The sequence below is a fragment of the Nilaparvata lugens genome, chromosome 6 (genome assembly GCF_014356525.2).
Source record: "Nilaparvata lugens isolate BPH chromosome 6, ASM1435652v1, whole genome shotgun sequence".
Classification (NCBI taxonomy): domain Eukaryota; kingdom Metazoa; phylum Arthropoda; class Insecta; order Hemiptera; family Delphacidae; genus Nilaparvata; species Nilaparvata lugens.
In genome coordinates this window covers 21,843,857-21,865,805 of record NC_052509.1, presented here as the reverse complement: position 1 = coordinate 21,865,805, position 21,949 = coordinate 21,843,857, and the positions used below count along the sequence as shown (strand labels likewise).

The window sequence follows — 21,949 nt, the reverse complement described above, 5'->3', positions numbered from 1 at the left end:
ATTGAATCGGATTGAATCTTTTAATGACAGAAAAACGGATACTTGCTTAATAAAGGTGCTGACTTTATAATTATGAAGACTATTAATGAACTAAGAGAGGTTTCATTAGTGTCTAAAAATTACTTAGAATATTTGCATGTTACTTTAATGAGCAATCACGATTTCACAAAAAGCAAAAGTGTAGGTTACTTATAATTTGTGAGTAAATAATTATGAACAAATAATACATAACATTTAAGATGAAATGATTATAGATTATAACCTTTAGTAACGAAAAATGTACTAGCATGCATACCTAATGACAAAACAACTATAAAATTTGAAATAGAATGATTTAATCAATTTTTATGAAATATTTGGATGAAAAATATACCATTCAAATGAGTAAATTTGGCCAGAATGAAAAGAATCTTAGAAGATTTTCTACGTTGGAAAAATACGTTTAATATATACTATGTTATACTTCAGCGATCCAAACTAAAATTACTTCTAAAAGTAACTGACACAAATTCAATTGAAATTTTCAACGTATTTCAACGTAATTCATTATCATCGTAAATTCTTTAGATATTAATAGTTCATCAAAAGGTACAAAAGATTCAACTAAATTTGAATAGAGCATGCATTGCAATTAAATTTAAATTTGTAACAATTATGTCGCAAAAATCCAACCAAATGACAAATGACATTACATTCATATTAATCATACTTTCAATAATAAATTGATTTTTTAACATACATGATAGCTCTACTTTGATAATAAACTTACATTTACAAACAACTACAAAGATTAGATAAATAGCAAAAGAGGAGTATGGTAACAATACAATAAATAACAAAAAAAACATCAAGTCACTGGAAGAATGAAAATTAATTACGAATTAATTCATTATCAACAACCAATATTCCAAACTATGAGGAGTGTGCATTAAGGCTGCATAGAGCCTATGTTAGGAATTAAGATTTATAAACTCGTGGCAAAATATTTTTCATTTCTTGCACAATAACTTACCTCCCACACCTCCAAATGTAACTCCCCCACCTTGACAACAAATATAATAGCATTAAAATTCTAAAACTGAATAATTTCAACTCAAAGAGAGTATTACTGTGAGTTGCAGCAGGCTATTTATTTCTTGAACTATGAACATCAAACCTATAAACATCAATTTGTTGATGTATACATATTTTTTTATTTGAAGGGGTTTCGGTTCAATGTTTTAAAGTTGAAAGTTGCTTTTGTTATCTATTGACAACAAGAAGAGTTGAAGACGAAAACGTTGTTAATTCTACGAACACATTTTCCTAAGATAGTGATTTTCAACATATTACTTGTTCAAAATTTCATAAACTTGTTAAGCAAGCAATAATTGCAGCAGAACTGAAACTAGGGAACTGATTTATCTTATCACTCTATTTTCACTTTGAATAAGTATTTAAATTGTCACAATTTGATATTTTTACCTGTAATGACTTAAATTGATAGCTTAAGCTCTAATTGACATTCCTAAACCTAGACCAATAAATATTAATAGAGCCCTTATCATTAGTATAGCATCAAACAATAGGAAAGAGGAAAAGCCGGTTAGTAGAGAGATATTGGACTGAACTATATAATAAACTATTCTCAATCCACCATTAACCAAAGTCTAACAGAGCCATGATTGAACGGAGAATAGCATTCAATTATTATTATAATACTATACAGAGTATTCAGAATAATACATGAATATTTTGTTCTCCTTGCTCACTTCATAGTTACAAAAGTGTTGTGGGCAAAGTTGAGGGTTTGTGCTTGCTTGCACCAACCGGGATCAACTATCTTGAATCTGCTCATCATAACCACCGTATTTAGCATCACATTGCGCTCATACGGAATGCAATATCCGATTGTACCTGGGCTACTTAGGGCCATAATGTATTATCCAAGTTGAATGCTAATTTAGGATTCATGAATATATTGTTGCATGATAATAATGTGTTACATTCCGAATCTGAACCAATTTGAATTTCGTCTATCCCCTTTGAAAATGGAATGATGCATATATTATGGCCCTAAGAATAATAAAGTAATTTGGTAACAACATTTATGAAAAATCTTCTAATAATCAAATACTGTGTAAATGGAAGGATTTGATCTCATCTTAAATTGAAAAATGACTATAAAAGTATAAATATACTGCTTGTTATTCAACATCAATAATAATACTCATCTATTTCATAATCCATGAGGAACTGCAAGTAATAATCCTTTTGTGAACTATTTTAACGACACTACAGTCTACATTATTTAGACTAGATTATTAGACTGTAGTGTTGTTAGAATAGTTCACAAAAGGATCAAGAATAAATTCACTCGCGGACTCGCGGACACATTTCATGAAATATAAGGCCCAATTCACACAGAAGTGGCTTGACGCGGACTTTTTCAAATCCCATATTTCAATTCAATTTTTAACATACTTAGTTCAAAGCAAACAAATGTTTGTATTGGACGATATGTTTGTATAGGAGTTGCATGGAAGGGACAAGAAGGCAGTCCCACCCCACCGCCACGTCACTTCTGTGTCAATCGGACCCAAGTATACTGAACGTACTGTATACCAACAAGTGTGATCATTTGTACGATTTATCACTGCAGTAGATAAAGTATGGATTATAATATTAGCATAGAAGCGTTATAAATTTAGCTGCACAATTATTATGTTTTTAGTGCACTTACAATGCGAGGCGGCGAGTTCATCGTGGATGATGTGGTCGGACATGCCTGATGCCGTCACGTCAAGCATGTCGTCGTCAGAGCTCACTGACACCCCCCGCCCACCTCCTTTCGAGTGCCCCTGCCCTTGTCCGTTCGATTGCTGCTGCAACACACACAACAAAAAATTCAACAATTGTATTATCAACAGCAATAGTACACGTATATTTACAATCAAATTGTGGAGAAACTTGTGGAAGAGTTTTTTTCAGTTACCACAAACAGGGAAATTCACCTTATGAGAAATAGTTTGCGTAATGATCTATTGTATTCTGCGTAATGTCATTAATGTATTGTATGAATTGATTCTCAATGGTATACTCGTTTCCGAACTGAATGATTATCAAATTCTTGGTGAGCCTATATTCCATGACAAGATAAGACGTAATTAACTATAGTTGACCAAGCGAAAATGGGTCTCTCAAGGCCACAGCAATGTTGCCACTGGTGGTCACCCCTCACTCGACCAGTCTATAAACATTGACTATATTTCTACACCCTGAACATCACTCTTTCCTTCTCATACCTTCCCTCTTCCTCTTGTCCGTCACTACCTGTCACAAATTCTTTTGAGCACGTCAGGTTCAAAAGTTCTATTGTGTCATTCTTTGAAGTTAGAACAATAACATCCCCCGTTACCTCCTCCCATCATCCGCTATATTCTTCAACATCATGAAATGAATGAAAGAATATTGTTATGTATAATGTATAACTCTCTCTTGAGTCATGACATCAAAAAATCCAATTTTATAATGATGATTAGATTTTTCTTTATAAATGCAACTATTTATAAACTGAGCTATTACTTCATAAAGGTTACTTGAAGACTTTTATAATAATCAATTGGAAGTGAAGTGATGTAATTTTATTTATTTTAGTCAATATTCTTGTAGTGCCCACTTCACTCTGCATTTTTCAATTTGCATAAATTCTCATTTGATTCCCATCACACTTCATTTAGGCTTTGGACAGAGAAGACAAACAATACTCCCCACAATAGCAATACTTCACTATCACACCCTCTCTCACACACACACATTCACTTTCTCTCTTACTAGCCACCCTTACTACAAAGTGGCAACAGTGTTGGTAGAGACGGGTGATGGTGTCAAGAGCAAGCTTTGACCTTGAGGGACCCATTTTCGTTTGGCCAACTATAGATTCATGTAATACTACTGGTAAATATGCAATAAGTTATTGCGAAATTTTTTTGAATTGGGTTACGAATCACTCCTGAAATAGGCCTACTGTATCAAGGCTAGTATTACATTGGAACAAACACCAGTGAGACACCAAGAATGTTTCCTGGAGTCCGGCCACCAAAACAACCCAATCCTAATCTGAAAAGCACCATGAGAAATGATTCCCCGCGACTCGACTCGCTAGTACACCAAGTGGGGGAATGAGGTAGCATTCTCCTCATTCCTGGTGTATCACTGTTGTCCTAATGTAATAACATCCTAAAAGTAAATTATATCTTACAAAAAATATGTTTTTTCATCAAATGGTCAGCAAAAGTAAATTCGTATGGCTTTTGTTGGTGGGGAGCCACTTGCGGGAAGGTCCCACCGCCTGAATATATGATTTAACAGTAATTTATATTTAATTTTTATATAACAGTGTGAAATTGCATCATCTGTAGCTGGAATTCATGTACGTGAAATTTTTCATATAATACTCAAGAGCTAGAAATTTTTATCGGCAACTTTAGTTAGGAACTAATAATAGTTTTCACAACTAATATTTTAAACAGTAATACAGAATAGCTTTCATAAAAGTGAACGTTAGAATTATCAAATTGTAATACTACACCATAGGTAGCCTACGTGATTGGAGCTAGGCCTATAGTGATATTCACTTAATATATCAACAATTGTTAAATCAACAGCTATCATTTACATGACATTCACTTTTAAAAACGTTCTTATAAACTTTGCCCTATATTTGCTATCATATACAAATTGATTTCATCGATTAAATCCGTCATGCTTATGAGTGTCAAATTCAATTAACACTTTCAATAGTTACCTTAATTCAACATTCTTTCATCACATATTTATGAGCATCAAATTTAATTTCAACACTTCTTCATCTTGTTTGCGAGTTTTATATTATGAAGGCTATACTTGAGTGACATTAAAACTTGAAAAATCGTCTAATATTTATACTGGCAAAAACATAAATTTGTATGGCTTTATGTTGATGTTGGGTGTCCCTTGCGGGGAGATCTCACTTGGCTTGAATATATCATTTAAGCTGTCGATCGCCCTTATGACTGTAATAGTTCAGCCGTAACTACTCATCCGATAACACGAGAGTACCTGATTAAAACTTTTGGTGATAACGGGTTTGAACCCGTGATCTCTAGGATCTTTATAGTATGGGACAGCAATTGAATATACCAAAAAACATGACTCTTACACAAACCAACATCCATTTCAACCATCATAAACAGAACAAGACAATAAAATGAATATTATACATATTTGTGAAGTAAGGTTTCAAGGAGAAGACAGGAACCATTTACAAAGAGAAACAAGATACTTATGTTCACGAGACGAGGGTCTTGAAGGATAGTGAGAGGGGTAAAGTATGATGAAAAAGACCAAAGCCAACACGGGGCTAAAAAGAATATAAAAAGGAATGATGAAATACCAATTGATTTCTCAAAAAGAACGAGCACAAACATTTAAATTCCATTCAAATGAGAATAAAGCATTCTATTGAAATTGTTTATTTTACTTGTCTTTCTGGTGAATAGGAATCGGCCACATCTCTCAACTTTATCTCATCCAACCTGAGTTCCATGTGTTTTGGGAGAGATTGAGTTTTAAAATGCCGTATCGATACATTTGTTCTGCAAAAATTACAGACACCATTAAAAGTCTAGAGCTCTTCTAAAAATTAATGTTTCATAAACCTAAATAGAAAGTAGAATTCAAACTTATTTAATCTATAATAAGATAAGCATGCCGTTGATCCGCTGAATATGAAGTTTCATATTAAAAAACCAGTTCAATTATTTTTTTGCTTATTGGAGTTCAAGTTCCTTTTCCCCAAATTGATTTCAAATATTGAAAAATAAAATAATCTTGATGGAAGTATTCTACTCAATACCTCATTTCACTGATATCGTTTCATAGGTGGTACAGTACAATAATTTTATCAACTTAGAATAACCTCTTCATCAATCAAAACAAGTAAAGATTTTCATACTTCAACGAAGAGCATTTTGAAATATCTAATAAATTGGGTTTCAAATAATCTTGTAATTTAATGATTGTTTATAATGCCAGAGTGAATTCCTGTCGTCAACAATGAAGTTTGAAATGGTAAATTATATAACAGACAATATAGAATTCGGAACCAGAAGAAAATAGCATCTAGAAAGAACTAACTTTATTGAATTGAAACGTTATCCTAGTATTGTTATGACCACAACTGGAACGTGAATATAGAGTGAAATTCGAACTTCAAGTGACCAAGTAATATTTTAAGCTACTATAGCAGTTCAAGAGTGGCCTTCAATATTTTTGTGCATGGTACGAACTGCCATCCGATGATAATAGTTATCCTAGTACAAACACCAACCAGCAATTAAATATTGAACTGTAATCAGCTTAATGCCACTTTGGCACAGTGCATTGATAACCGCTGACAATTAAAATAAAATATTTTAGATAAGTAGGTTTAATGTAATAAATTATGCGCACTGAAAATATGTGAGAAGAAGGAAATATTTCCATAAATTATCATTCATATACTCAGGTATAGAGGATTTAGAATAATTCTACCACTTAATTGTGTAGAATCTTCAATGAAAGAAACTATAATACAACAGATTTCAGAACCCGGTTTCCAGTTATCTATTAATACTGTTACGTATTTAATTGTAACATCAATGATATTCACACATCTACACACTATAGTACATTTAAACTATATATTTGCTATATTACATTACATTTCTTTTTTCAAAGTGTCACTTTACATAACTGAACGGATAAATAAGGCCATTTCATGAATTGATGTAGTGTATGTATTGGAAGCTGTTGACAGCCACAAAGTTATGATAATTATTTGAAACCAACAATGTCAGCTGTCCGGTGTGATCAATTTTACCCTTTTTAATAAACAGCGTTCATAATATTATGATAAAGGATGTTAGTTAAGTTTTCAAACATCATTCAATAGCCAACAATCGTGCTATACTTAGAAACATGGGATCAGTGACTCAAAAGGATTGATAGGAAAAAGGCATGTAAGGTTATCTCATGAACCGCTAAAACTGGATTTTCAACACAGATAAAAACAATTAAACCATTCACGGTCAAATAAAATTGAGAAGAAATTTAATTCATGTACAACACTATAGTGTTATTACATATAAGAGTTTGATTTGAGTAAAAGTTTAAGAATTTTATTTCACAACAGAACAATGTCATTTGTGGGCATTATTCTACAAATTATGAATGATTTGGGTAAATTATAGAATACAGCATGAGCTTAATATTTTGAGATTGGAAGAGAGATTTAAAGGAGTAACAAACATCTTCGTTTTAAGACAGAACTGCACTAAAGTATTATCAACTTATCTTTATTAGTCTCTTGGCTAGGTCGCTTTTGCGAAGTTTAAGTTAAGTGAAATGAATCATGCTTATCTTACAGAAATGAATTACTAAAATACCAGACACAATCTGCAGCAATACAATTCTGAGATAATATATTAATTAATGGAGTCTTGAATACTATACTAGACATTGAACGACATGACTGGATTATTGTAGCTTCTAGACCTAATGACATCATTCTGAGTTCTTTATTAAATAAAAATCAAATCTTATCATTTTCTAGAAATTTCAGCAATGACTTAACCCAACTTACCATCAAAGGAACTGTATCGAAATAATCCATAATTGTTTTTTGTAAATTCACAAACACAAATATTCTACAAATTTGTTATTAACTAGAACTATCACAAAGATATGTATGTACAAACTACAACTTTACGGCACTTGAAACACTTAAAATTTGTCAAATTTTCACATTTCGAATACAAATCACTGAACTAGACGATGAATCTAGAGAGATCTACACAAAAATTGACTATTCACATTTTTGAACTAATTTCAAGGCTGATAAATGCAGGTTCATGATCAAGTAAAAGTAGATTTAAATCACATACTTCAGAAAAGCAAAACATACTTCTCAACAGTAACACTCTCACGCACTAAATAGAATTAGCCAGACATAAGTGGAAGAAATCCGATATTGAAAACAAGTGGGAGGACAAAGATAATGATTTACTGCATTGTTAGTTTAGGAGAAAGAGGCTGAACGGTTCATTCCCTTATCAAATGCATGGCTGATATAGTGCTCTCTAGAAAATTCAAAATAAAATACGATACAAAGGCCGTTAGGAGTTCTAAGAATATTGGTGAGACGTTAGCGGTGTTTTGTTAATTGAAATAAACATAGCAGTTCAAGTTGACAAATAACAGTTAGCAGATCACAAGTGTAATGATTTATCCACGAAATTTAGGAATTGTTGAAGCATTTCTTCATATGGTATCTCCATCTTTAGAATAAAAATCGTATGAATTTCCTGAATGCTTTCAAATTGTCAAGTGTAAATGAATATGTTTGGAAGTGAGAAAAGTTTTTCTATTAAATACTGTTTACTGCAGACCAATATCCTACGTGTTTCCTCATTACGTATCCTCGTATTTCGTTGATATGTAAATAAGTTTCAAGAATTACTGCTTTCGCTACGGTGAGTAGAACAACTTTTTTATTTCAAATTAGTGAATCTTATCAGTAACTTATTTAATTAGTAATCTTATCAGCAACATCTTATCAGTGAATAAGACGTTTGACAATCATTCATTATTCAAGTTTTATTCCTTCTACAAGTTTCATCCTCCTCGAAGGCAGAGTGCCTTGAAGTGCCACCAGAATTATTTGCAAAGCAAAACATGTACACAATGTTGCTTACTATTTGAATATTTCATCCAAGATTGAAAACAGTGAATATTCAATTAAGTGATTTATAAATAAATTCCTAACTAGATCTAGATGATTGAATTGCATAAAGATGTTGTACAGTAATTTGCTTTTCTAGTGTACTTTTTCAAGTGATCTTCAAGTGCACTCAAAATATCTAATAAATCATTCTCAATAACTTTCTTCATGTAGAAGGAACAAAGCTTTAACAACTGAGTATTACAAAAGTGAAAAATTCCAAGTTCAATACGTGAATATTTCTGGACAAAATTGATCTGAAACATATTGAACATTTCAGAACAAGTGACTAAAAATGAATAAAGGAAAATACCTTATCCCCAAAAGCTTGATAAGAAGCAGGAGAGCTCATAGGAATGGAAGCATTGCCCTTCAGTGGATGTTTCTCCATATCACTGGATGAAAACAGCGCTGCAAAAAACACAAAGTTCATCATCAAGCAAGCGCAACCGATATTTCATACATCATCACAACCGGTAATTACGAAATTTACGGAATTATCATAACTATTTAAAACTAGCACCAAGATGAAAAATACTCATGAAAACAAATAGAAAATTATCAAATAGGTTTTTGTTAATGGTAAAATTTCTGTGTTGGGAAGAGTGCATTAAAGGCCAAATGCAGGTGTTATTTTTTGTTATAGAAAACTAGTCTTTAATCGGTGCTGTTTTAACTGTCGTTTTGTTACATTGTGTCAGAAATGTGCCAATAATGAATGTTTATTTTAGAGGCTTATGTTGTTTATAAATCTTTAAAATGTGGGCAAGATAGGTTACAAATAGTTTCCTCATTTTTCAGTAATGCGGTTGGTTGATCAATAAATTTCTTACAACTGGTAGTGGGCAAGATGATAGGATGATAAGAAGTGAAGTTAACCGAGGAAGTTATCAAACAATTTTTTGTTACAGTCAACTAAAACTTTGAGGAAATTATAATCACAGGCTGGGATGTCATCAACTTCTACTGTCACATTTCATGTATAGTTAACCAAATTATGTAGTTGAATGAGCGAAGCGAATTCTATGTTTCAATTCAATCAGCGTTTGTCTGTTTGTTTGTACCACAGTTACAGTCGCAGTTATGGTCAGATTTGGATGAAATTTGGTATACAAGTACTTTGAAACAAGGCGCAAAAACTTATACATTTAAAAGTTCCAATCCAAGTTTCAGATTTTTTAACTTTCTAACCGTGCTTCGCCCCCTGTGGGTTGGGGGAGCTTTGAGTCGAACATAGTACTCAAGGATGATTTGTTGAAAACCAGAATACACCCAGAGTATCCCTGCTTGTCGTAGGAGGCTACTAAAAGGGACCCCCTTTCCAAAAACCCTTCTTCTCCTTCTTAATATACTTTTGAACTTTTCATTTCTAGAATGGTATTTTTATACATTGACTTGGCTTTGTGCCATTCTTTCTTTCTTTTTCTATCTGTAGGCCTTCCTTGGCCATATTCTTACTTCTTCTTAGGCCAACCCAAGGTGTGATGTGGACCGTACTGATGGACACCATTTATATGGTGTCTCTAACGGTGCCTGCAGGATACCAGGCGCCCTCCTGTGGTATTTAGCCTTGCCTGGACATGCGGGGCTCAGTCTGGGTTGACTCCACTTCACTAGCTGTTCGTGGGAACCACATGAACAAACCAAAAACCCCAAGGCAACTCCAGAAGTTGCTTTACCTTCAAATCCATCGGGATCTGCCCCATCAGGGCAGGTTCCTCAATCTGAAATGGGTGCTTCAGAAACACAGAAGGTTTCGCTGCACTCTTATGTAGAAGCTATCAACATTGAGAAGGCTTTTATTGATCATGACATGGATAATGTAAACTCAATCACACCATCCCAAGTGGAGAGGAAGGATAAGCTTCTCAGACCACTGCTCAAAGATGGGAAAACTGCCGTTCAGGCAAAACTTATTGGGAGAGATGATGGTTTTGACCCTGCAAAGTTTCGGATGGGCAAAAAGAGAAAACCCAAGAGACCAGAGATGGGTGAAACTTCAGGCACAAATGTGGATCAAGAGGCTGAGTCGAGGGTGATCAGGTGTCCTAGAGGCAATTTGGCGACCCCTTCCTCAGCAGAAGGATCTACAAGAAGGCTAGGAATGGTACTCACGTAGGTCAACAGCTTGCGGGTGGAGAGACCAAAACTCAGCTCTGCTCAGGAAAGGGCGACCATTCAGGCAAAACTTATTGGGAGAGATGAGGGTTTTGACCCTGCAAAGTTTCGGATGGGCAAAAAGAGAAAACCCAAGAGACCAGAGATGGGTGAAACTTCAGGCACAAATGTGGATCAAGAGGCTGAGTCGAGGGTGATCAGGTGTCCTAGAGGCAATTTGGCGACCCCTTCCTCAGCGTAAGGACCTACAAAGATGTCCAGGAGTGGAACTCACGTAAATACTAGGAGCCAATCAGTCTGAAGAGACTGCCAAGCATATCACACTTGATTGCAAGAGACCAGGGGCAAAGAGAAAGGCTCTGTTTGGCTGCAAGCAACCAGGTGATGAATGGGATCTTAGTATGGGAAAAAACTCCTGGATCTTGTAAAAGACACAGGTATTGATTTGCCTAACTAACGTACTAGGGAGCACAATAAATTACGGTTGACATGTGGAGTTCTTTGAACCTTTGGATCCTTGAATCCGTCCCTTCAAACATGTCATATCATAACCGTGCTTCCGAGCTGAAAAGTGTAGAGGAACAAGGTGGTATTTTTTCATATATCACATGTTCAAATTTAAAAAAAAAATTAGAATTCGATAATTTTTCCAAGTCCAAAATTTCAAGTTTCAGATATTTTATCTCAACCGTGCATCGTAGCTCAAAAGTGTAAAGAACTTCTATTTCTCAGCATCCTCCACCGATCATATTGCATAAATCATCATACTCTAAATCCAATTTGTATGTGGATAGGCGCCGTGTGTGAGTAAAGATGTTAGTGAGTGTAGCAAGTTCTACTGTTCTCCGAGCTACTAGAATAATAGGTTTTGCCATTTAAATTTGGTATTTAATGAAACACCTGTTACATTGATCAAAAGATTCAAGTTATATTTTGGGTGTTAATGTTCACTGCTATGCTATGCTTATGCTTAAAAGATAAGACTTGAGTCTGTTTATAATTGTTTTCTCTCCTGTAAAAGATTGTTTGCTTCTGAATTCAGATTCAACAAAATTGTACAAGCAACTTAGCAAACAGTATACTATTTTGGTTCATTTATTATCTACTCTGAAATAATTAATTGGAAATTAAATATATGACATCAAACAATCAATAGTTTTCTGTTGTCTACTGTTTGAACAATTTCTGTTTAAATTTCGTTGAACAATCTAGTTTCACTGCTTATTGAAACATTTGCAATAATCGATGAATGAAAGCGCTTTAGTCACAAAGCACTAGCCTGGCAAGTGTTATAATTTAGTGAGCGCAGCATTTCAACAGGTGAATGGAATGAGCCAACAGCCAACAGGCAACCCGTTCAGCTAGTTGCATGCACAGCGAAGTCTTTCAACTGAGAACTGAGAATGCTGTAATTGCATTCGTAACGGTATTAAATTGTACTTGTATACCCTTGACTATTCTCAATACAAGTCAATACAACGTAAAACTAGCAATAATTGGATTTCCAGATTAATCGAGAAACATCAGCTTGTGTCTGAGGGTTCTAGTAGATGTACGGATATCAAAAATGAAGTAAATTTATTCATGCATTAAACCTGAACTGCTATCAAGTTATTTCAATGCAATGTCAACCTAGGAAGAAGTCTAATTTGATTTCGATAAGAGAGGGACTCAAGTAAAAGTTAAAGAAAGCGTATGTTTCCAAGGAGGGAGTCGAGGGTAAGACAAGTCCAATAATCATTGTTCAAGTGAAAAGTTTTGTACAAAATTTCCTTCAATTACGTAGTAAAATATTTCTTCACACAGAATTAACGATATTATATTTTAAATAATTGAGATGAATTCAACTGAAAGATATAAGAGAGTGAGTAACTCAAGACCTGAGTATCATTTATATTTTTTTAATTTCATAATAATCTATAAATTATTTATCAATCAACCGCTATAAAGTCAAGTAGTCTTCAAACATTTTTTTGTTATTAACTCATGCCGAGTACCAAACTCAATTAATGTTTCTTGGGGTGATTCAAGAAATTCGTTCTAATATTAGACCCAGATAATTTAAATTGGATGTCGTGAATCAAGTGCTAAATATGTGAAAGTTACTCGAGGTTACACACGGAAAATGACGGTGATGTCTATACACGTTGGTTAAGTTATGACGTTATTTCTGGGGAACACATTTCTCAACAGCCAACCAATATTGAGCCAAAGCACACTGGTATTCTAGTTGAAATTAGAATACTGAATAAGACTTTTTCAATACTTATTCACTCTATTGACCATGCTCATGCACAACTATTTGCATTTGTTTACTTCATTATACCTACGATTTCTTAATATAAGTTAATAGCGCAGTATTTCGACAGATAAGTACGTATTGGAACGAAATTGAAGGCTTTATTTATACAGAGTGGGTGAAAAGTTCGAGAACGGCTTAATAAGAACCACCTTTAGAGTTAAAATTTTTCCAAATCCGTTCTTAGTGCGCCTCTAAAGGGCCAACATTACATACTACTAACTTACATACCTACCAAATTTGAAAGTTTTTGGTCCGGTAGATTTTTAGTTCTGCGAGTGAGTGAGTCAGTCAGTCAGTGAGTGAGGGCCATTTCGCTTTTATATATTATAGACTAAGCCGTTCTCAGACTTTTTTCTCTCTTTTCTGCTTAGAATAGTATTGATTAATAATGTGAATATTTCCGAAACGGTTTGAGATATCGATATGCGGTTTTGACCATTCATTTTTTCTTCAAATTCCCTATCGAAATCATGTATCGCACGACCACCTTCCTATTTAAAAAAAATCAAGTTGCATTCAATATGGCGGATCAAAGATGGCGGACCAGATTTGTAAAGTAATTATAAAGTAGTTTTTTGTCAATTTAAGTAGGATCCCCAATCACACCCACCGTCAAATTATCTTTGTGTATGAGTTATTAAGCCGTTCTCGGACTTTTCACCCACCCTGTATAATGACCCAGCATTAGAACTGGAAAAGTCAAAGTTAAAAAACAATGATAATAAACTTCAACCAACAGAAAGTTTTTTGTGGGAAATCCTAAAAAATGATGAATAAGTTTCTTCTGTCTTTTATAATGAAATTTGATGGATTGTGTAAAATTGGATCAATAAATTAATACAAATATGAATATGAAAATCTGTGATTAATTTGTAAGTACTAGTCGTAGAAATTATTTCAAGTAAGTTACATTATTCAGAGAATTCCATTGATCATACCATAGAGAAAATATAGCGTAAGTATCAGTTGCCTCTGTCACTACTTATGACTTATGTAATATGGTTGATTGATTCCCATACTCTCAAATGATTCTAGAGAAAAAAAGCAGAAATCAATAAACAATGAAAAATTAACACTATAACATTAATTTACATTCTATCTGGATACAAAAATATTTTATAAGTTCCTCAAAAACACTTCATTCCAAAATAGAGTCATTGGCCCATATGAATAAAACCAGAGCAAATGCTCATGAGCAAAAGCATTGAGTATAAGGTTTAGCTCATGAGCAAAAGGTAGAAGCAAAAGCATTTGCTCATTTTGATATGAATAAGCTTTACCTTATAATCTGACCTTATGCTCCTGAACTCTGGAGCAAATGCTCACGTATTTTAAAGATTTTTCATCAGCTGATTCGCTTTTGTAGCCTTAATTTGTATTTATAGCTCACGGAAGCGCTAAATATGCAAACAGGGGGCACCGCTTGTGTTTGCGTCGTCTGCTCTGTTTTCTATTTTTTATGAATACAGTTTTAGGTTAGTTGAGTTTAGAATTTTGAAATAATAGCGTGAAAAAATGTCATCTCTATAATAATCTGATTCAGCATATTCTTATAATATCAATAGCCTTCTTATAATCGTCTACACTCTCATATTCTTAAATGCCTATTTTCTATTTTGTGATGGCTATCTTTATAACAGGTAGCATTTGTAATAATTATTCTTTTGTAGGAATAATGGTGATATATATCATGGTTGAATCTAAAAAGAGTTTTATAGTTCTACACTATTGGTTGTGATAGTATCTGGTATAGTTTCCTCTTCCTCATACGAATTAGTTGAGCCATTTTACTATGAGCAAAAGCTGATAAGCTGCTCTAGACTAGACTTACCTTTTTTGAAGCATTTGCTTCAAAAGTTGAGCAAATGCTTTAGTTTATTCATACAATTTTGAGCAAAAGCTTTTACTTTTGAGCAAATGCTCAAACTATTTTTTTGATGAGCATGAGCAAAAGGTTTTGCTCACGTTTATTCATAGAAAATGAAGCAAATGCTCCATATTTTAGAAGTATGGGCAAATGCTCAACTTTATTCATATGGGCCATTATCATCATCATCAGTAAAAAAAGTAGCAAATCATATCATTGAATTGTCATACTAGTAAAGCCATAATATGAATAGTATTTATAAATATTGACGAGATAAATGAAATAATGTGTTTCAAATCCTAAAACTAAAAAATAGGATGAGTCACCAAAAGTTTAAGAAAATTTTACGTGCTACACTGAATTTTTCTTAATAGTAATATTAAATTTGGTTTGTGATTCATAACTAAGCAGATCTGTATTATTGTAAACTTGTTTATTTGTTTTCGCCACACTGCACAGAAAGCAGTCTGTTTTCCAGTCCCTACATAGATCTGAAAGGCATTGTTTGCAGACGACTCTCGTCTGACGTCAGAACAGGTTTCTTTCCGGCCTAGGACGGAAAGAGTATCCTTTCCAGCCGCTAACATGGAACTAAGAAAGGTGATCAAAAACAGCTGATCAAAAAACTTTTCATTATTTGTGTTCATTATTCAATAATTAAAACATTTATAATAATATCATCTTGTTGTCATTTGAAGGAATAAAAAGGTATAAACTCAACCTCCCACATAATTGAACATAATCTTTTAGGTTATTTAGACAAATCAGAATAAAAAAAAATACTTAATACTGGTATAAATATCAGGACAATTTCCTGATATTCAGATTACCTCAGATTTGCTAGAGCTATCACCGTCTGAGAAACACATATTCCTAACAAGATGGTTTATCATTACAATTTAATCATAAATAATGATAATGAGATGAACTTTGTAATTTTGTCCATAATTTGTATATTATGATGAGAATTATCAATTATTGAGGCTTGAGAGTTGAAAAATCGTGTTCAGCGACCGAAAATACATAAGATAGCGTTCCTGAAATACATAATTTGAATGCATAGACTAACTAGTAGGAGCGATACGATAGACATGCGCATTAATCATGGGGGAGGACCGCACCTCAGCGTAACAGTGCTACTTATCCCCCTCCCACCACCGCATCTATGATCGTAACCTCCAAACTATATATATATCACTGAATTCAGGAAGAAACGGCCTAAAACGTTTATTGGGAACCTTTTCCTCTAAATCGTCTAGCGACTTGAATATTCGAGAAATAACAAAAAGTCCATAATAAAAAAATACATTTTTCGAGATATTTTATTTTTTACGGAAAAACTATGCGGTTTATCGCAAAAATGTAGAGGACCACATTGAAAGCCAGTTATGTGTACATAATATTGAGAAAAAAATCAAAGCTGTAATATGAATAGTAACTGCAGGACAGGCGATTTTATAAGCGCGCGTTTTTTACAACTTACCCCCCTCCCACCAATTTTTCGACCACCCTGGGACGTGACGACATCGAGTTTCATATACACTAAAGACCCCCTTACAATAATCCGAAGTCAAATTCTCTGCCTCTCTCATGTATGCTCAATGTAAGCCAGCGCCTGGACTATTAGTAAACAACTATTCTCATATAAATATTGTTTATTTTTGTGTGTGGCGAAAGATAGCGTTCGCACCACGGGCAAAAATGTTTTTCCGGCTCTCAATCTTTTCTAGTCTTGAAAACCGATTTCGAGCCGGAAAAGTCTCATTTTCTGCTCTAGGTGCGAAATATACTATTTTGATGCATTTATTTTACATTTTCTTGTATTAAGCTTATTGAGAATAAAACTTCATTCATTCAATCAATTATCAGCTTCTGCTAATAATTTACTACGTACAAGATCTTAGTAGGACTAATTTGTTGAAGTTATCTCAAATACGAGCAGCTAAGTATTTTTTACTCTAAGTAAAAGTCCGATTAATATAAATGGATTTTACAATAGATTTCAATATTCAACAAGCTGTCAAATTAATCTAATTACTGAGATTTCCAAGTATATTTTGACACAGTCATATGAATCGACTACAAGATTTCTAAATCGAATGAAAATAAAATAATTCACGATCAATATATTACTGGAATCGAATGATGAAAAAATCATGCCAAAATAATTACTCAAGTACACTGAGTCTATAAGCAAAATCTATGTAACAAATAATACAGTTTTAAAGCCACAATGAAACTAAACGAGGTGGAAAAATAATTTTTAACAACTTGCTATTTGAAAGAAGATCTAGATTTTTAGGATACTGATTCAACGACATGGAAATTAGTAGGTGAACTCAATTAGTTTCAATTGCTATTATGATGGATAATTTACAGACCATGGAATAATAATTGACTACTTTCTGAAATATGAAACAGCTACGGCTATCACCAATTCCCTTCCGAAACGATTCACTCCAACGATTCTCAGACATTTTACGAAGCGGCAATCTTTCCTATTATGCGGAGAACAATGTACGAGGCGTATTTTATAAGTACCGTTTTTACAAAAAAAAACAAACTTTTTACCAAAAATTATTCATTTACTTGAAAAATTATACTGAACTATAATTCTACTCTTTACTTTATATATACTTTACTCCACTCTTTATATATTATTTACTCTAATTCTGCATAATTCCAATCAATAGTGTATTTTGAGACAAGCTTCTGTATGCAACCGGCAAAGAAGGTGGCCGCTTCATTAGACAAGCACTGCTTCACTTGGGAATGGCTGTGGCACACTAGATGCTTCTTCAAGTGCATAAACAAATGCTAGTCGGTGCTAGATCAGGAGAATGGTGGTCCAGTCCAATCAATCCCAGACCTAAGAGCTGATAACATCTTTTGTTTGATTTTCTGTGTGTGGACGGGCATTATGTATTCAATTTAATTCTTTGAATAGATAGAAAGTAAGAGGTTTTTAACAATTTATTTTTACCCTGCACTTGCTGGTGTTATAAAGTAGAAATAAGAATTTGTCTAACTTAGTAGTCATAAATTTTTGTATAAATCATATTTTTATAGTTTAAAAGGCTGTTATTCTTAATGAATTGAAATATAAACTTTTAATTTATTTAAAATGGAACAGATCTTATTGGTTCACCATTTCAGAAGCATTCGTTTCAATAATCACTTTGAGTGTTTCATCAATTATTAAAGTAAGTCTGTGCCAAATTTAACCAGAATTACAGTACTATAGCTTACTTGACTCTTTTATTATTTTTCTTCATTTGTAACTGCTAACAAAACTTATATACTGTTATATTTTGTTTTTTTTTCGAGGTATTCTCGAATGTAGGACAATATTTTTCGAAGAACAAGGGACATGCATCTGTACGTTTTTATTAAATTGCTCTACGTTTACAAATGAGCCATTGATTGACGTATTGCCAAACTGTTTCCTGAAAATGGAATTCGAAGCCCATCATGAGAATTCTCTCACTTTTGACAGTTCATCCACTTTTTAAATTTATTCAGTAATGAGCGCATAGATTAGACGGATATATATGAATAATTAGAGTGCCTCTCTATTACAAAATACAATTTAACACAGTGTGCTGTGTAACTTTTTTGTTTCAGAATGGAGTGGTAATCATGATATTCATGCTTATAGCAGGCTCTATCATAAAAGAGTAGATGCTCCTCCAGTGCTCGATATGGATTTTCTATCAATACTAATCTTGAAGGTGAGCGTTCCACTCAATACATATTTTTGTACATCAAGTTTATACTTTGAAAAAACTTCAGTCAGTTCTAGTGTTCATTGAATGTGCTCGATGATCTCAAATTGCTCAACTAAATACACTCAGTACTTTCGTTTTATTGCCTTTCAAAATGTAATGAATTGAAGTGACTTAAAAACTACCTATTTATATACAGAGGGCCGGTTTCCAAGCTCGGGATTTAGCTAAGTTATAGACTTTAAATAGCTGGAGTCGGAAAATTGGATTTCCGAATCGTATAGTTTTCCGTAGTCGCAGTTTTTATGATAATCTTTATTTTCTCATTTCTATAATTGGATGAAACATTACTAATTAATTCCAAGTAGCTGAAAATTTACACTATTTTCTCTTTATTTTATTTTGTGTTCAATTTTCTAGTTTTTCGAAATTTAATTTGAACGTGGGATGCGACTACGCCCCGTTTCGGAAAGCGAATTTTTTGACTCCAGCTGTTTAAAGTGTATAACTTAGCTAAATGCCAGGCTCGGAAACCGGCCGGCCCAGAGTGTTCAATTTAAAACAGAACCCAACTCTTAGTTCAGTGAGTAAATAATAATTTATTGACAAACACTCAAATTACTTAACCTTCACTATTTCAACTGCTATGCACAAGGAATAAATAGTCATCCCTACTCCAGCTCCAGTTATACCAACATTAGAAACATTATTTAACCTGTTTCACACAAATATAATATGCATTACCCAGAATAAATACATTTACTACAAGCTAATGAGCAATGGGTTCTGTTTTTAATTGAACATCCTGTATATTGCGTTTCTCTTCTAACATGTCGAGAAATTTTCTGCTTTGAAAGTTTAATTGAAACTCAACTTAAGTTTCAACGCTCATGGTATCATTGTCAGTTGTAGATCGAGTTGAAACTTGAAACTAAATTAAAAAGAGCTGAATTAAAACTGAACCTACAAATGTAAGGATGATGTCATGAGCTTTGAAGTGAATATAAATCTTGCGATGAACATTATTTTCTCAATACTCAATAATTATGAAGACACACACACCACAATTTCTGACTAACTGCATGTATTAAAATTAAAACTTGAAATACAGCAGTTTTTTGATCAATTTCTATCATGAGCTTGAAAAAAAAAGTAAAATCAATAAATTAATAAATAATGTAGGCCTATCGGTGAAATAACGGGATGATTGATTCTTTGTTAACGTACTATTTATTAATTATTCAGATAACGTGATTATTGAATGATAACTTGCAATTCTTTTCTAAAAAGGCATTTCTTGAATCGGATCTTATTTATTTGCAATACAAGTGAATACAAAACAAAGCATATCAACCTTAGAAACACATTAAAACAAGCTTTCAAATCTAGCATCCGCATGATTAGCAATTAGCCTAGTTGGGTATTATAAAAAGCAAGCCAATCAAAGGAATTGATCATAACCAATAGACTAAAATAATAAAAAGCTAAACAAAACAAAACAGATTACTTTCAATCAATTTGTGTATTTCTGAGATAATTCAACATATTACAAAAACAAAGAAGGATTTCATAGACATGGACAAATTAAACTACTTACGTTGTATATACTATTTTAGACCATCAATGTTTCTTAACACAAGCGGTTCACAACTAACTTATCTCATTTATTCAATAGCTATATTTTGAGCAAGGTCACGTTGAATTCATTGGTTCGGTTCGAAAATATTTGGACACAAAAATTTATACGCTTTCCTTGAACTGGAATTCTTCATCCACTACTTTGGCAACTTTACAAATTCAACGCAAAACGAATATCTTATTCATTATTTTTTAGCATTTGATAGCATTTATAGGCTATTAATAGTTGATGATAATAATTAAAACCGATATCCACCAATTGAGAAGGAATCATATTAAGCTATAATGATCCGAGTATATTTCTAGAGATTCCATCTCCTCTTTAAAAACTTACTAAACAAATTTAGTCGCGTTCTAAATGTGCAGTTTTAAAATTCACAAGCGTACTCAATTAAACGTAACCTTGCAACCCCAATATAGATTAGATATAATAATCTTGAGATTTGATCGGACATTGAATGTTTTTATAAATGATATTACATGACTACAAGCACAGTTTATAGGGTTATGCAATTCATAGTACAATGTCAGTTAGCAGTTGGGTGAGTACTGATTAGTGTGAATGAAACAATGTACTATTAGTCATACTAGGAAATATGATGCTGATAGAAACATGAATGTATGGAAAGAAAACTAATTGAAGTGATTTGAATATGCTAAGCTATTGAAATTGAAATGCTAATAGATACTGAGACTTGAAAATATGGATTGGAAGCCTGTCGAACTCTGACACAAAAATATATTTGCAAAAAAGTATCTAATCTGACGACTGGCAATATTTTTTGTTGAAGTAGCATGGTGAATGGTGAATGGCAACCTAGGGGAGTTGACACCCCTCACTTTATTATTTACTGTAGGACCCTGAATCATAATTGAACCTATTTGCAAGAGCCATTCCTAAACAAAACTTTGGTTCAGTGTTTCATATTTATTTTAATAATACATAATCAAGATTAGACAGTTCTAAATACCGAAAAGACAAAAAAGGAAGGATAAAACTAGTTCGAGAATAACTACCTAACGCTTATTATTGGACCGCCACAAGTAATTAGAATAATTTTTCTTTATATTGGAGCACGACTTCCTTAAATTTTATAGCCAGATTATTCTCAGGTGGATTGAACCATGAAATCGGCCATTTTCCGCTCAACACCATACTACGCTCATCACTGCAACTTGCTTTGAATACAAGACCGGCAATGACCTTCAAGACATTATTACATAACTTCGTTTTCCTATTGATCTTTCCACATTTTTCAACTTGGTAGATAAGCACAACCACAATCAAATGACCATCACATGAGTTATTTAGTTCCAGATTAGTGAGAATCAATCCCTATACAATTTTTAAAATAATAATTTTAAACATAAGCAAGGACTTTTATTCATTTGATTATGTTCATCAATACAGGTAAATTAGCCTACACAAGTAGGGGTTCTATTAAATTATAATTTACTTACATTACTGGGAACATTATTCTTTTTTTGTGGTAGAATATCAGGCAAATTAATTAATTAAG

At 33.1% G+C, this 21,949-nt stretch overlaps 2 protein-coding genes across 33 annotated transcripts in view; one reads left to right on the top strand and one right to left on the bottom strand.

Annotated features, from left to right (window-relative positions):
- Positions 1 to 21,949, top strand: part of LOC111048197 (protein abnormal spindle) — a 274,644-nt gene that overhangs the window by 62,224 nt on the left and 190,471 nt on the right. The window lies entirely within an intron of this gene.
- LOC111049933 (H(+)/Cl(-) exchange transporter 5) overlaps positions 1 to 21,949 on the bottom strand; it is a 68,500-nt gene that overhangs the window by 36,012 nt on the left and 10,539 nt on the right. For 3 of the 29 annotated variants that reach the window (XM_039430405.1, XM_039430399.1, XM_039430407.1), the window contains exons 2-4: positions 9,093 to 9,190; positions 2,723 to 2,861; positions 1,013 to 1,042 (exon numbers count right to left, since the gene is read on the bottom strand). In XM_039430405.1, coding sequence (XP_039286339.1) covers positions 1,013 to 1,042; positions 2,723 to 2,861; positions 9,093 to 9,170 — 247 coding nt within the window. In that variant the 5' untranslated portion in view covers positions 9,171 to 9,190. Of the gene's footprint in view, positions 1 to 1,012; positions 1,043 to 2,722; positions 2,865 to 5,500; positions 5,616 to 7,642; positions 8,072 to 9,092; positions 9,191 to 14,137; positions 14,231 to 21,949 lie in introns of those variants that run through there. The other 26 variants (XM_039430402.1, XM_039430398.1, XM_039430404.1 and 23 more) reach the window with 16 other exon arrangements.